The sequence below is a fragment of the Colias croceus genome, chromosome 8, assembly GCF_905220415.1.
Source record: "Colias croceus chromosome 8, ilColCroc2.1".
Taxonomy (NCBI): domain Eukaryota; kingdom Metazoa; phylum Arthropoda; class Insecta; order Lepidoptera; family Pieridae; genus Colias; species Colias croceus.
In genome coordinates, this window is record NC_059544.1 from 781,738 (window position 1) to 798,289 (window position 16,552).

Sequence of the window (16,552 nt, forward strand, 5' to 3'; positions counted from 1 at the left end):
TTTCTTATTTTCACCAGTTATTAAACTCTTAGTTCATTAGCAAGAGATCAAGGCCGGATTTTTCAATCCTCGGATAAAACGTAAAGTATTACTTGTATACGTAGTATATTATTATTAGTCTGTGGTATTACCTACACGAGAATATTAAAATGGCGCTTATAAACTGTCAAATTCGAGCAATTAGAATACATTTTTGAAATGGTAGTTTCATACGTTATTCGACGTATAAGTTTTAACCAAGGATTGAAAAATCAGCCCTTATATTTATTTCCATTAAAATCTCTAATTATATTTGAATGAAACGAGTAACTTTTAAACCTTTTTTGCACATACATGGAACGAACAGTGTTAATTCTTCCTATTTGGATTTGTAAAATCATAATATGACGATAACATTTTGTTTTTGTGTACCTACGTAAGTTTTTTAAACTATTACTATAAAAATTAAAAACATAAGGTGAATTTGTTAGGAATAACCTGTTATTTTTGTACATTTCTTGGTATATGTTTTAAAAATTATAAAATATTATGTTATTAAATTATAGTTGGGTATTGCAAATGGTTTACTTTTCAAATATAAATAAAATGTTCTAATTAATAGTATTATGGTGTTTTGTGTAACTGGGCCTTAGATAAAATTTTATAAAGTATCATAATTATTAGTCTGAGAAAGTTAGTAAAAAAAAATTTTTTATTTCCACTATTGGTCAATTTTCGGCTTAATTTTCTCGGGCTAATTTTATTTTATTTTATTAGAACGATCATTCAAAGTGCCTTTACGATAGTGAAAATGAATTAATTTGCAAGCGAAACGCTTCTTCTTAAAAAATGAATCATTTAATAAAAACAAACAAAAATCTAAATATCACTTGCATAATATAGATTTCTGATGAAAGAATTTTCAAAATCGTCTTAAAGTCGGTTATGAGTCATTACAAAAATGAAGAATAAAATCTTTAGTTTATAAGTTTAGATACGAATTTTTTTTAATGCTATCAAAGATAACAATCAACACTTATATCTTAATAAACAAAATGTTTACAAGATGTTTTTGATGACTCCTTTTAAAATTATCTTTCGATAGATTTAAATACGGTTTAATAAAATAAATAAAATATAATCGTGTTTTTCATTTTATTTGCATGTTGTTTGTTTGTGTAAGGATGCTGATAAGAATCAAGTTTGGATTTGCAAATGTGTTTTTTTTAATTATATATAAGACTACTTCGTGCCCGTGGTCTTGCTCTATTTGAGTAGAACAAGAATAATGTACCTAGTTTTTATAACAGCTACATATTATGTTGAAAATTTCTTCACCAAGGCTATGTTTTTAATTTCTATCACGGTTATACGCATACAAAGACGGGGCTAGCAGCTAGCTATTTTGACAAATGTAAAATATTCGAAAATTATTGGTATTCTTGCAACACAAAGTGTGTCGTTTACAAAAAAATTGTCATCATAAAAATCCTTCTCCTAATTTCATCATTTGTTTATCATGATATTCTGGATTTATAGACAGATGCATAAATTAACGCATAAATAAATTACATTTTTTTTTAATACAAAGATTAAAACCTATGATAAGATAGCTTTTTGCTTGCAAATTGTTTATTTGTATCATAATAATTATTGTTTTCATTATTGTAAGTGATTTAAACGAATTTTAATAAATTGTTGGAACTTTATTGTGTTTTATTACTATTTGTACGTCGTGGTTTTCCCTGCACTATTTGGCAGTTTGCGATAACAGATGATAATTATTATCAGAAGTCAATATGTTTTACATTGTCGGTCTTACTAATAAAATGTTACCCATTCGCTATGCAATGGATTAGTTACTCCAATAACCTGTCTTGTTTTTATGATTGACGTTTCATATGAGCAAGAGCAGGACACAGTTATGGTAGAAAATGGTAGAAATTTATCCATTATTTAACTTTTTATTAGTAAGGCCGTATGCTCAGAGCAATAAACCTATTGCTCTGAGGCTGTGTCCGTATGTGTTTAGTAAAGTTATTTTAGGGACGTATAATAAGAAAGATTAAAAGAATTAAAAACTTGGGCGAGCGTTTCCCTAAATCGAATTTATAAAAAATCTCGGGCACTGTTGACAATTGCCATTTAGAATAATAACTACCAAGGAGATATAATAATAAAGAACAAGAATTTAGAATACCTACCTATGTGCACATTGGTGCACATAAATAATATATAAGTATACAAACACAGTTACGCCCCCTTATCTATAAATCTCAGTTTTATCGCCAATAATATTAGAAGAAAAAAGGTGTAGGTAGATAGTTTATTGAAGATGTCAATGTGGCTACAAATAAAGCCATTGAAATGCCATCATGCCATCTTACTGTGATGTTTAATCGTGGGTTGGTAAGTGTGTCGTTTTTGAAGCTCGAATGTTAGGTGGGTAACCTATCTACTCATAACATCATTGACTTATGATTGGTACATAGCTTGACCGCAACCGCTGTTACCGCGCCCTAGGCATAGCGCCCGGTAAACTTCTTGGCCATAAAGTAGCGTGGTGGGGAAAGTTAGCGCATCAAGTTTTAGTACATTTTTATATGCGCAAGCTTCCCCCACTACGCTACTTTTTGGCCAAGAAGTTTGCTGGGCGCTATATGTGCGGTGATGCGGGGAGCGGGCAAGAAGAGCACGAGTTAGAAGTTAGAAAGAAACAGAACGGTCCTAATATCCCCCGCCTCGCCGCGCACATACCAGCACAGCCCTTGTGAATTGTCGCCCAAAGAGAGCGCTAATAAGCAGTGAAAAATAAAACACAAAAATGTATAAAAATGTGTATTTCAAAACATGTCTTAAATCTATGTGGGTATACTATAAAACTATGTAGGTATTAAGTTTCTCTAATTATCTTATATTTACAAACTATAAATTCGTAAAATCATTATAAATAACATTTTTAGTTTCAATAATAATTTTAAATAACAGCATATTTCTTATAAAATTAATTACCTATTCATGGACTTATGCATTTAATTACAATAACAAAATGGTTTTCCTTTTGCGAGTAAAAACATAAAAATATTAATTTACTTAAATAAGTAATTTTATAAGTTAAGTATATCTTATTCAAATTAATAAAAAATTATCTTGACTTACATATTCCATAATTTTGATAGGTACTCTATGTAATAAGATAAGTCTTACATTGGTTTTTATTTTAACAATCACAATAACAAAATAAAATATTAGCGTGATGCAATTGTTAATAAAAAATTCTATATAAGTACCACTCAAAATAAATAAGAATAAGAGACTTGTAATCAAGAAATAATAATGTAATTACTTCATAAAATTAACACAATATTTAAAAGATATCTATCTATAGCTTACCTTGGTTACATAATTTTACCTTACATTTATCTAAGTAAAAAAATAACATTTTTCAGTCGCACAAACTATGGCATCGTTAATAATAATATTCTAAGAACTACTTTTTATCATACAAAATTCTGTTTATTACTAAATTCCATACAAAATTAAAAATTCACTTCGATTCGTGCTCACATTCAAGTTCTACTTTTTTTCAAATAACAATATGAAGATTAGAAAACATGTCCTATTAAAAAAAAACCATAGAAGCAAATTTTTTCTTTCATAAAATAGGTATCATTATTTTAGTTCTAACTAAATTTTTAAATTTATTTTTTTATGTTTATTTTAAATAACATTGTTAAACAAAAATAAATAATTTGTTCATTTTATATCTCCCTCAAAATTCCCCAGTATGCAAAACAAACTTATTCAAAATACATCTAGGTATAGCAAAATTCGAATATTTTCACACCTAGCAACCCTACATAAAAGAGTTGTTACTTGTTTTTCTAAAATTATGAATTACACATAATCTGAACAGTAATTCCTGAGATTACAACCTTCTCAAAAAATAATATATCTCTTACTGCGTAAACAATTTTTTTAAATGCTACCTAGTTTCATTTTTCTTCAGGAACGATTGCATCACAGAAGAATCATAGGTTATGTGGTTTTCTTTTGAGATGCATCTGCTTTGTCTGTATCTCCATATACCCACTATAAGTAGACAGCATCCGATGATCTGTAACAAAAAAATAACATAAATTCCACACATTTATCAGTACTTAAATTTTTTAAACTTTTTACGAAAAAATTTTCGTGGACGGTGAAGTAAAGTAGTCAATAGTCACCTATATTCTTATATGATATATTATTATTTTCCAAAACCCTAAAAAAAAATTTATATTAGCACAGAATTAATATTATATTTAATTAATATCGATTATGACAAAATTGATTAGGTAATTCTAACAACAGATTAAAAGCGACCATGAAAGACGAAAGTAAAAAAAAAATTAACTTAGTCTCTGATATTCAATTAATGGTTAAAATTTGAATAAGATAAATAAATTTAAGCTTCCACGTGTAATTTTTACATACACGTGTAGTTTTTTGAACTTACACCTTTTTATTCACATATGTAATATATTAAAAACTATTTTTGTTTAAACCAACACTTATTCGGAATGTCGTTTCTAAAAATACTGTGTGTGATTATATAATCATTATTTTTAACTCAAAAACCTACCTACATTAGTACCTAATTTGCTCAGTCATAAAAGCATTTTAGCAATTTCTAAGTCAGAGGATTAGAATACTAACTATTATGAGCATGAAAGGGTTAAATTATTTTTTAATTCGTATAACGGTGCATTTAAACCAAACGAACATAAAGCTAGAGCTAGAGCTAGAGCATTCTTTCGTAATCTTTTAGTGTAAACGAAATCGTATTCAGTGCTGTTCAGTATTAGAACAATGCATAGAATCTTTTCGAACGCAATAAGAACAACGAAAGAATGCTCTACGCCTGTTAGTCTAAAAGAATTCGACATAGTGGGGTTAGAATGAACATTTGTTCGTTAAATCTAAATGCACCATAATATTAATCATCGCCTACATCCAATGTACCTATATGTATGATAACATCATGAGCAAAATCTGTCCGGTAATGATAATTCAATACTTCATCCTTGTGGTAGATGTACCCCATATCAAATATTTCATACATATTCAATAGCATTTGTCGTAATATAATAATTTAAGATTTTAATGCCCCTGTTCTTATCTTTAAAGTTTCGGACAGACGACATCAATTTGCGCATTTTGTTTTGGGTAAGATATTGATATACAGATAAATGATCGGAAAATATCTAATAAATTATCTATAATGGTAGAGGTGCTTCTGAGATTATCTTGCAGGACATAATATATTATAGTGTACAAAGTATAAATATTTAATAGTAAATTATTTTTTATATTAGATAAACAGGATGGTACAGTTACTTATACATTTGCTTCTCCTCCTCATAATCGTACGATCTATGCCTTCTAAAGTAAATAAATATAATGCCTTATAAAAACTGTTTTATAAGGCATGAAAATACCTTTCATGCCTTATAAAAACATATTTCGTGCACTCTTTATTAAAAGTTGATGAAATCTGATTTGTTTTTCTGATTAGGAGGACGAAGAATAGAAAGTTAATAATCGCTGCGTTAAATGTAGATATTTTATTTTTTAACTATTGGCTTTAATGACCTTTCATTGTTCGTAATTGAATATTTTTAAATGGTTCCCAAAATCATCTCTTAGCACAAGAATTCTTAAACTTATAGTATGGGATAAATTAAAACAACCTGTATAAAACCTACGACATGATGCAATCGAACTTAAGGCCCTGCGTTAGCACGAAAAAAAAATACATTATTTAAGATATTATCTGAAACCCAATAACAGATGCATGTAAAGATTAGTAAAAATGTTAGTAATTTATTTTAGTTGATAAAGTTGTTGATTAGGTGTTTAAATTATTAGAACATAATAAACAACATTAATTACAAGCAAAACAACAATTAATTTGCATTTCAGAATGAATGTTATTGATAATGATCAGATCGTTTTGATCGCCTTAATTTGTTAAAAAATGTTGTAATATTTATCAAATAATGATGAAATATAATAAATCTACTTACAATCACAAACAAAAATATTAAAAATTCAAATAGTGATTACTTAGTCTTTTATCAAAATCTCTATCAACATTGAGAACAGGTATTTCCTTTTTTTATCTGAACTAAGTAATATTACAGGGTGGTTCTAAATTACGTTGACAAATTTCAAAATAATAAATTTCAAAAATGGGACATGCTGCGTTGCTTTTGTTTTTTAATTATTATTTTCACATGTTTTGGCGCCAATTAAACGTTATTTGTGAAGAGAATAAATTTAAAATTAGTCATTTTTTACTATGTCTGCTCAACGAGGTGCAATAATATCCTTATATGAGGCTGGTAAGCGGCAGTGCGAGATAGTGCGACTTCTCGGTATCAGACGGCAGTTAGTTTCTTCTGCTATTAAACGCTTCGATGAGCTTGGCCATCTTGGTGACCGTCTGGGAAGAGGCAGAAAAATAACTGTGAGGACGCCTAGGCTTCGACATATCGTCAAACAAAGATTGACCCGCAATTCACAAGCCGAGGTAAGAAAAATGGCTCGAGACTTAGTTGTAAGTCATTCAACGTTACAACGAGTTGTTAAAAATGAGCTCAAGTTAACAGCATACAAGCTGCGAAAAGCACAGCAGTTGAATGATAAAGATAAAAAAACACGCCTTGAAAGATGTCGCTTACTGAAAGCGCGCTCCGCTGGGAAGCGTGGAAAAATATTTTTTTCATAGATGAATTTTTTTTTTAAATTGATCAGTCTCATAACCGCAAAAATGATAGAGTTTACTCTTCTAGTCTCCGTGGAGCCACAGCAATTATCCCCCTTCGGAAAAAACCGGATTCAGTCATGGTTTGGCGTGGCATTTGCTCAACAGGCAAAACTCCTCTCGTTTTCGTAAAAAAAGGTGTGAAAGTGAATCAAGAAATATACCGACGCGATATTTTGGAGAGTGTAGTTCTTCCTTGGAGCCAGCAGCACTTAGGTGACCAACCGTGGACTTTTCAACAGGACTCTGCTCCATCTCACAGGGTCTCAAATGTGCAGTAGTGATGTATGGACCATTTCCTAGAGTTCATAAGTTCCAAGGAATGGCCTCCATTTTCACCAGATCTTAATCAAATGGATTTCAGCGTATGATCAATTCTACAGGCGAGGGCCTCTGCAACTTCACACAGAAGTGTAGACGCGCTGAAGGCAACACTTACTTGTGAGTGGGACAAAATATCTGAAGAGGAGGTACGGAAAATCGTCGAAAACTTCAGAAAACGTTTAAGCCTTTGTATTAAAGCTAGAGGTGGTTATTTTGAAAATAAATAGATATTTACATTAAAAGAATACTGTATTTTTATTATTTAGTAGTCACCGTTATACTGTGTAAAAGAAAAATAAAATAAATCGTAAATTAAGTTGTCAACGTATTTCAGAGCCACCCTGTATTAAATGGAAGGAGATGAATTTTTCACAAAATGTACTTACTTACTTACTATCTGGCGCGGTGACCCCAAAGTGGGTCTTGGCCTCCAACAGCAAGAGACGCCACTTATCCCGGCACGGAGCGATGTTTTCCCAATCTCTTCTGTTCAGTGCCACTAGATCGTTGGTTACTTGGTCTGCCCAGCGATACTTAGGGCGGCCGACTGGCCGGCGGCCTGAAGGACGTCCCAAGTAAGCCCGTTTAGCAGCACGATCATCTTCCATTCGTATTACGTGGCCTAACCATCGTAGCCTGTGCGCTTTCACCTCTCCTAAGATGTTCGGTTCGTCGAAAAGACTGTGGAAAGTCTTTTCACAAAAAGTACTTGAACTATTTTAAAAAAATACTTACAATAAGCGTATAAAACGCGTAAGGCGTATCGAATTTGACGCTCAGTGCAGTTTTGGCAAAGTTTGCGTATTCCTCGCTGACTAGAATTTCTTCACGGAACCAGAACATTGGCACAAGCACGTCTGCGTCTGGTAGCTGGTTGTTTAGGCTGTAACAAAATTTGTAAGAAAAATGCAATTTTATTGAATACCTACTTACCTACTATTCCTAGAATATGCTAACTTTGTATCACAAAATATTTTTGAAAAATTTGAACACTGAATTTGATATTATTCTTAAATAGTTTGGAAAATCCAAAAGTGCACGCCTCATAATCTCATCCTTTACAATAAAATTGATTATTTATAAAGAGTACACTATAAATATAAAAAAGAAACAACTGATAACTGCGTTAAAAACAACCGACTTCAAACTTGCACTTGCAAAATTTACAAATACCTACAGACAAAAATGCTCATAAAATAAAAACTACTGGGCCTATCCGAATAAAATTTTTATGGGACCAATTCGACACCATCCCGCATCGAACAAAAAAAGAATCACGTAAATCGGTTCAGAAACCTCGGAGTAATCGGTGTACATACATAAAAAAAAAATATATATATATACCGGCCGAATTGATAACCTCCTCCTTTTTTTTGAAGTCGGTTAATAAAATAAAACATTTGGAAAAGTAAAGAAAGCGGTACCGTAATTAATTGAGCTATTTTTCTTGTGGCCCCACCTAGATGTGAAACTGCGCAGGTTTAAGGGACTGACTACCAACTTATTTTTTTAAACCTTGGCTTATAGTATAAAGAATCGAGTTTATAATGGTGAATTTTGAGTACACTATAAATATAAAAAAAAAAAAAAAATAAAGAATATAATATATATATAGATATACTAAAATTATGGAGAACAGTCGATATTTTTTTTTTGTTTATTTAATAACAATTAAACCACATCGAATCAGACCCTGAAAAATGAAAGGGTTCTATTCCTGAGCATACTCAAGCGTTAGAGAAAAGAAATAGACTCGATTAGTAAAGTATTTCGGTCGCTATCGTGCTAACAAGAAAATTCTCCGCACATACAGACACACGGACGTCCAAGACAGAACTTTTTTAAACTGTTTTTTAACTAGTTTAAATAACAAAAATGACATCAAAAATATCATGAATGTTAAAAATAGTGTTTTTTCTTAATATGTGTGTGTATGTACCTATTATCTTACAAGTGCAATGTATGATACATAAAGACATTTTAAGTTTGAAAAATCAGATGTTTTGCGCGAAGTGACAGTAGTACCCACCTCAACGCTTCGCTTATGAGGCGTGCAAAAGAATATAAAAAATTCGTTCACGAGGCGGGATCTCGGGGCATCAACTCGGTGATCACGGGTGGCTGAGTTGGTCAGGCGTCCGCCCCGGATTGGCGTGAAAGGATGCTGGTTCGAGGCTCGCCTCGTGATCGATAAATTTATAATAATACATTTCTATATGTTTTTCACAGCTGTAACAGTAACTTCTGCAATGGGTCCAGGTAATTCTCGAGATTTAGCGAGACAAGTTTTAAAATATTTGATGGAGTGGCGATAGTTATGAATTATTTAATTAATTTAATTAGTTACAATTATTAATTGTGTCTCGTAGTTTTTATGTATTTACCTACTTTATTACCGTAAAAACAAATACCCATAAAGATTATCATACATACATAAATGCCCTTCATTTCCCTATAGTGACAGCCTCCTTGGTACAATGGTTAACACATGAGCGTAGAACCGAGTGGTCCTGAGTTCGATTCCCAGTTCTCCAGACGAAGAATAAAAATAACTCGGTCTGGCAGGACACAGAAGGCTGATCACCTACTTGTACCTAAAGAAAATCTATCAGTGAAACAGATGTATGCATACTTTACCGCACTAGGGGACACGGGACTAGCGTTTAGCTACTATTATGTATTCTGTGACGGGACTTCACTTTTTCGCCATAGTTACATATCATAGATAAAATATGACAGATATGTTAAGAATTTGATAACAATGACAATATTTCCGCAATTCACAGAGCCGACCGCGTTATCTAAAATTCGATATTTGACTTATTTTTCTATGAATCGGATTAGTTTTCAGAATATACTTTTTTTTAGTTACAGATAAAATTATTCGTAGAACACATACCTATGACAAAATATTATGTACTATAATATAAAACAATTTAATATTACGTGTTTCATTTGTTCATTTGTTTTTTTACTGCAAAAGTTCGTAACAGAATCACTATCACTAATAAATATCAACTAAAAAGCAACTTTTTTTTTTCAATTTTCGTTGATTCTTTATCGCCTGTTTTACAGACATTATTTTATTAGCTAGACAGATTGAAGACCAAATGTTGTAGGATAAACTTTTTGTATAGTTCTAAGCAGTGCGGCCGGCGTGCGTGTGATTTTGCCTGTCTCTCTCTCATACCTCTAGAAACAGTCAGAATGCAAGCTAGTTATTTTAGTAACTTCGTTCCATCCGGGTGTCCCTTGACACCCCCCCAGTTTTTTATAGATGCCTTGGCATGTTATCCAATTGTGCCTCAATTATTATTCGGTAAACCGCATCAAAATTAATTACGTAGTTTTAAAAATCTAAGCATACATAAAGACAGACAGACAGACTTTGTTTTATACTATGTAGTGATATAATTTACAAAATTTTGACCTCTTAAGAGAGATAGCGGCTCTTTTTAATATCGATAATTATGCAATATATAATGACCCTAAGCATACCAATTGCCGTCGGAACTCTTAGATCTTAAGCGAAATATGAGTAATTAAAAATATTGTGATAATTCTATATCATGACTAAATGAAAACATGGACCGAAATATCTATAGATAATGTACGACCAAGTGCGAATTGCAAGTGAGCGTAGGGTCCCGTAGCATAGTTGTGGTTTTCAATTTAAATATATTTTTAAACATTGTACTTATATACTTACAATAATTAATTTATTTTACAATATCGATTTCGGAACAAAGGTGCAAAATTTTTAGTAATAAAATTGTGATTTTCATGCTCTACAACTGTGTTCATAACGACTGAACTTAGTGGTTACTAGAAATCTCTTTATAAAGAAAAAGATTAGGAAAGATTTAGATCAGAAAAACCTACCTAATTTTTCAGCTCATTGTTAAATGAAATTAAAATGAATTTAAACCATATATAATTTGGATGCAATTAAAGATTAGAATTTTGAAAAAAAAATGAATGTTTTTCGCCGTCCGCAGAATATCATGTGGAACCCTAAAACTATGTACCCGAGAAAAGATTAGATTATACGAGATTAGATACTAAGTAACACCAAATACGTTTGGCATTTAGGGTATTTCGATAATCTGAAATTAGTTTCTACTAATATTAGTAATGCTATGTTGTAATCGATAAGAAGTGAATTGATTTTGAAGAATGTTACCATATAGATAGATTATTAGCATTGTATTTATTATGTATATTTTTTTTTACTTGAAAAAAACTTGCATACAATAACAAAACACTTAGGGATGGCGTGTTACTTTCGGGGAAAAACAACAGAATTCGAGTGGCATGGAAGCTAGTTATGTATAATTATGTAAATTTGTAATTAGTGTAATACTCTTAAATAATTATTACTAGCCGCCTGGTCGTCATGGGATTAAAAATATTTAAATAGTCTATGATCTATGTAAGTCAAAGATGAAGCTGATAATAAAAAAAGATATAGGTAGATGGCGCGCGGTGTGTCCCTTATGCCCGTTTTCACCAACAACCCGTAAAATTTAATTGTCACCTAAGTCAATTTAGGGGATACCTAACGTAAAATTTGCTTTCACCGACAGATAAGTGTCACCTAAATCGTTAGGTTTGGTAGTGATTTGAAGGGTCCCTTAAACTAAGGAACCCTTACTTAGGAGACTGTTTAGGGGTTATTGGTGAAATCGGGCATTAGACACATAAAAAACTGAAAATATAGAATAAATTCGATTGCTCTCTGATTGTCAAGCATCCGCCCCGGATTGGCGTGAAAGGATGCGGGTTCGAGTCCCGCCTCGTGACCGAATTTTTTTTATTGCTGGTCTTGCTAGAGGATGAATAAGCTATTTTTGAATTTAATATTTATAACATGAGCACTTAAAAGAATTATTGAATCTAGTGCGTTCGAAATTAAACAGCTTTAATGGCCTTGCCTTTTTTCATTTATACCTATATAATATGAAAATTATTATGAAAAAGCTGTTAACTAACCACCACTTTGCCAAGTAAATTTATTTTAAACAAATTAAATAAATCTCTTTATAAATTAAAATAATACTAACCTCATACCTGGGATATGCCTAACTAAAGCGTTGGCTTGTAGTTGCGCGGATATAGATAAAGGCATGCCTGTGTTCATTTCTATCGCCATTTTGAAGTTTTGCTTCCTGAAATATTTTATTAATTAATTACCATTGCAAATGAATGTAATATCCTTGGTGTTACTGAGGAAGTGTTTTAAACATTTTAAAGACAAAAACCGGAAGAATGGTGATTTTAAATAACGACAAAATGTTTTCAATGCTCCAAATGTAAAATATGTCTTTTTATTTATTGACCGACTTCAAACAAAAAGGAGGAGGTTATTTATTATAAGTAATCAGAATCCTTCTTACATTATAAATGCGAAAGTTAACTCTGTCTGTCCGTTACTCAATCACGCCTTAACTACTGAACCAATTTACATGAAATTTGGTATAGAGATATTTTGTTACCCGAGAAAGGACATAGGCTACTTTTTACCCCGGGACATAAGATACGTTTTATTCCGGAAATCCCAAGGGAACGGGAACTATGCGGGTTTTTCTTTGACTGCGCGGGCGAAGCCGCGGGTGGAAAGCTAGTGCATAATATAAATACCTTTATTAATAACAGAGTATAATTATTATGATATTTTGTAAAAAAACTATACTAACTTTTAATAATGTAATCCATTTATTAGACTTAGCATTATAACAAGAATGTAGTAGCTTTCTTAAAATGCGTATTAAAAATAGTACTTTTTTTCAGAAACAGTTTAATAGCTCTAAAAAATAGCAAGAATAAACAATAAATAGGTACATAAAAAATACTTACTTTTCCGGATTCAATCCATCTATCTTGCTAGGATAATACGGGTCCATGTCCAGGAAATGTGGTCGAGTGACAAAAGCCGGGGCTCCAAACCGACATGCAGACACGTTGAGGGCCCCGCGTATGCAGTTTCTGTCGCGCGGCTCGTCACAGTAGCAAGCCTGTCGAATCATAAGTTAGACATTTGCAGATGATAAATAACAATAATTTAAGGATTTTGAAGTCAAACTTTCATAGGCGCGATGAGATTCATGAGAATAAATTTTCAAGGTCACATCATGGTAATACCGGCACATCATGGAGTATGGCGACGATTTTGGCTTCTTTGAATCTTGCCAAAGAAGTTACACTTCTGACGCGTGTGCTTGGCACACACGCTCTTTTTTAACAAATTAAAAAAAAGTCTCTTTTTCAATGACAACAATAACTATAACGACTTTTAAAGTTGTTTTGGCTTATCTCTGAAATGAGTTAATTGATGTTAAGCGGACAGTTAGTAGTATAGAACATAGGTACAGTATCCGACTTATAGAATAGAAAAAATAATTGTGTACAAAGCACAAAAAATTTACAACATAATATAATAAAAACAGGTTTGTACGGAACCCTCGTTCAGCGTGGGTCCGACTCGCACTTGGCAGGTTTTGTTGTCAGTTGTTTACTCACCATTTCAGGGTATGTATATCCATTGTCAAAAAGTGAATCATTGGCGATGTACTGCATGCCCTGAAGCCCCATGTGGGTCACTGGACCATCCGCTGTTAGAGTCATGTGCCTGTAAGATATTACCTATAAAGTTATCTGGATATGTTCTTGTTAACTTATCTGCTAGTTAATGATATGAATAATCCTACCAATATTATAAATGCGAAAGTATGTTTGTTTGTACTACTTCACGCAAAAACTGCTGAACCGATTTTCATGATATTTAGCACGCACATATAGGGTAACTTGGATTGTTAGTAGCATGGTATATTATATTATTATTATTAGGTAACATGGGATACTTTTTATGGCGAAAATACTACGAGAACGGGAACTATGCGGGTTTTCCTTTGAAAGGCAAAGCTAGTTACAAATAAAACTTACGTGCAAATATCAGGTGCAAATATACGAAGTTCATCAAGTCCCCGCTGGGGGGCCCACAGTTCCCCCGTGGACCCTTCAAGGTTGCCACATTTGTCCCTGTATACCGTCTTCTGCGTGTGCTGCCATTTGTCAATCAACCCCAGTTGGAAGAAGTCAGATTCGCCGGTGTTGGACACGAAAACTCCATCGAATTCTGCTGAGCCGTTCCGCTGGTTGAGAATTGTTGAAATATTAACTTAACTGAACATACATGTTCTAGTTAAAAACCATAATAGCTAGTATAAAAATTAATGTAAAAAAAATAGTGCCTGGTACAGTACTATCTAAAGGTGAAATCATTTTTCAATAAATTGCAACTCAGTATCTACTACCTACTATTTGAGGTTCTTAATATAGAAAGTAGTTTGGGTCTTTACAAACACAATATTAGCTACAGTGTTCTTCAACACAACAAGGCAATTCGCTAATCTATACTAATATTATAAAGCTGAAGAGTTTGTTTGTTTGTTTGAACGCGCTAATCTCGGGAACTACTGGTCCAATTTGAAAAATTCTTTCGGTGTTAGATAGCCCATTTATCGAGGAAGGTTATAGGCTATATATCATCACGCTACGACCAACAGAGGTGGAGCCACGGGGGTGAAACCGCGCGGAGGTGAAACCCGCGGCGGTATCTGTACCACGTCTCTCGAAAATTAAAGAAAGACAGGAACTTACCGTATACAACCACCCGAATCTATCAAACGGTATCTTATAAGGAATATTCGGTATCTTAGTAGCAAGATTTAGCATCGGATCTTCAACACCGTCAAATAACCACGACGATACATTGGCAGTCATAAACATATTTGTATGGACCATCTTCATAACCATGTCTACGAAGATTCGTAGCATCACGCGTTCGTTGCGTAGCGCGTAGGCGATCGTCTGCACAAAGGGAGGGGGAAGCGCGCAATGTAGTGAAGCAATGATTTTGCTACTTTTGTGGTTAAAAAGGAATACTATAAAAAAGTCTTAGGGTCTTAGAAAAGTGGGTCCTGGAGGATCTTTCTGCTTAAGTATACCTTTAAATGGGTAAACACAGTGGGGTGCTTAACGTAATATTTTTTTGCTATGCCTGCTTTTACATGCCCTTTAGGTAATTAAAAAGAAATAAATATAAAATAAATAGATAATGGTCTATAATTTTTTACATTTTTCATAGTAATTACAGTCTGTATTCATTTTCACACCTTTTTCTACATAAATAACTAAATGTCCTTTGCACTATTTTTAAACTGAATAAAATCATCTTAATCCTTACAGTAATTCAGATGATCAGACAGCTAGAGAATTATTATCGCAATCATATCTTTGTACGAATTATAGTTAAGAACTGCTTATAAACTTACCACAATAATCGGATTTATACTGGTCACCATATCCGACAGACTTCCATTCGACATCTCCGGATGATAATGCCAAGTCCTTTGGTTCTTGAACGTCACTGTACTGTTATCATTCCATGTTATATTAACCTAACGAGAAAATAAAATAAATAAGGATAAATAGAAAAAAAGGGTGTGTGTGCTGAGCACACGTGTCAGAAGTGAAACTTCTTTGACAATTTATAAAGAAGACCTAAGAAACGCGCTTATAGAAGTTTCACTTCTAACAACTAACAAAAAACACGTTTTAACCTATATACTATACAAGTGATAACTGCGTTAAAAACAACCGACTTCAAACTTGCACTTGCAACATTTACAAATACAGACAAAAATGCTCATAAAATAAAAACTACTTACTAGGCCTATCCGAATGAAATTTTTTGGGACCAATTCGACACTATCCCGCATCGAACAAAAAAAGAATCACGTAAATCGGTTCAGAAACCTCGGAGTAATCGGTGTACATACATAAAAAAAACATACCGGCCGAATTGATAACCTCCTCCTTTTTTTGAAGTCGGTTAAAAATATTATAAAGCTGAAGAGTTTGTTTGTTGGTTGAAAATTTTTTCGGTGTTAGATAGCCCATTCATCGAGGAACGCTATATCTATCGGCAATATATCATCTCGCTCAGACCAACAGGAGCGGAGCACTGCGGGTAAAGCCGCGGAGCACAGCTAGTAATAATATATATATAAATCTGCCCTGTATCTAAAATGGTCGGTTACATAAAAACATACAGAAGATAGGCGAAGATAATTCAGTATTGTCACAAGTTCGGAAATAGCAAATGTGGCACATAAATTATATAATAATATATTCATTATTCATTATACAATATACATATTGCATAAAAATGCCACGAGGAATATGAATGACGTGGATAATATTTTAGTTTTGATAAGAATTAAAAAAGTATATTATTATGGAGTATATAAATAGGTACTTAAAATGATTGCAACTTATTTTTGGCAAGTCGTAAATACAACCAATTGTAAGTTGTAACTATTTCATTCATAATTATTTAAAGATTAAATGTTGTAGAATGAAAAATTTATTCATAACTAG

The 16,552-nt window shown here is 32.5% G+C and overlaps 1 protein-coding gene across 2 annotated transcripts in view; it reads right to left on the minus strand.

Annotated features, from left to right (window-relative positions):
* Positions 1 to 3,932: 3,932 nt before the first annotated feature.
* Positions 3,933 to 16,552, minus strand: part of LOC123693667 (protein croquemort-like) — a 39,239-nt gene continuing 26,619 nt past the window's right edge. The window contains exons 3-10 of one of the 2 annotated variants that reach the window (XM_045638856.1): positions 15,445 to 15,570; positions 14,771 to 14,980; positions 14,054 to 14,262; positions 13,631 to 13,739; positions 12,968 to 13,125; positions 12,175 to 12,279; positions 7,847 to 7,994; positions 3,933 to 4,096 (exon numbers count right to left, since the gene is read on the minus strand). In XM_045638856.1, the coding sequence (XP_045494812.1) occupies positions 3,965 to 4,096; positions 7,847 to 7,994; positions 12,175 to 12,279; positions 12,968 to 13,125; positions 13,631 to 13,739; positions 14,054 to 14,262; positions 14,771 to 14,980; positions 15,445 to 15,570 (1,197 nt within the window). In that variant the 3' untranslated portion in view covers positions 3,933 to 3,964. Of the gene's footprint in view, positions 4,097 to 7,846; positions 7,995 to 12,174; positions 12,280 to 12,967; positions 13,126 to 13,630; positions 13,740 to 14,053; positions 14,263 to 14,770; positions 14,981 to 15,444; positions 15,571 to 16,552 lie in introns of those variants that run through there. The other variant, XM_045638857.1, reaches the window with a different exon arrangement.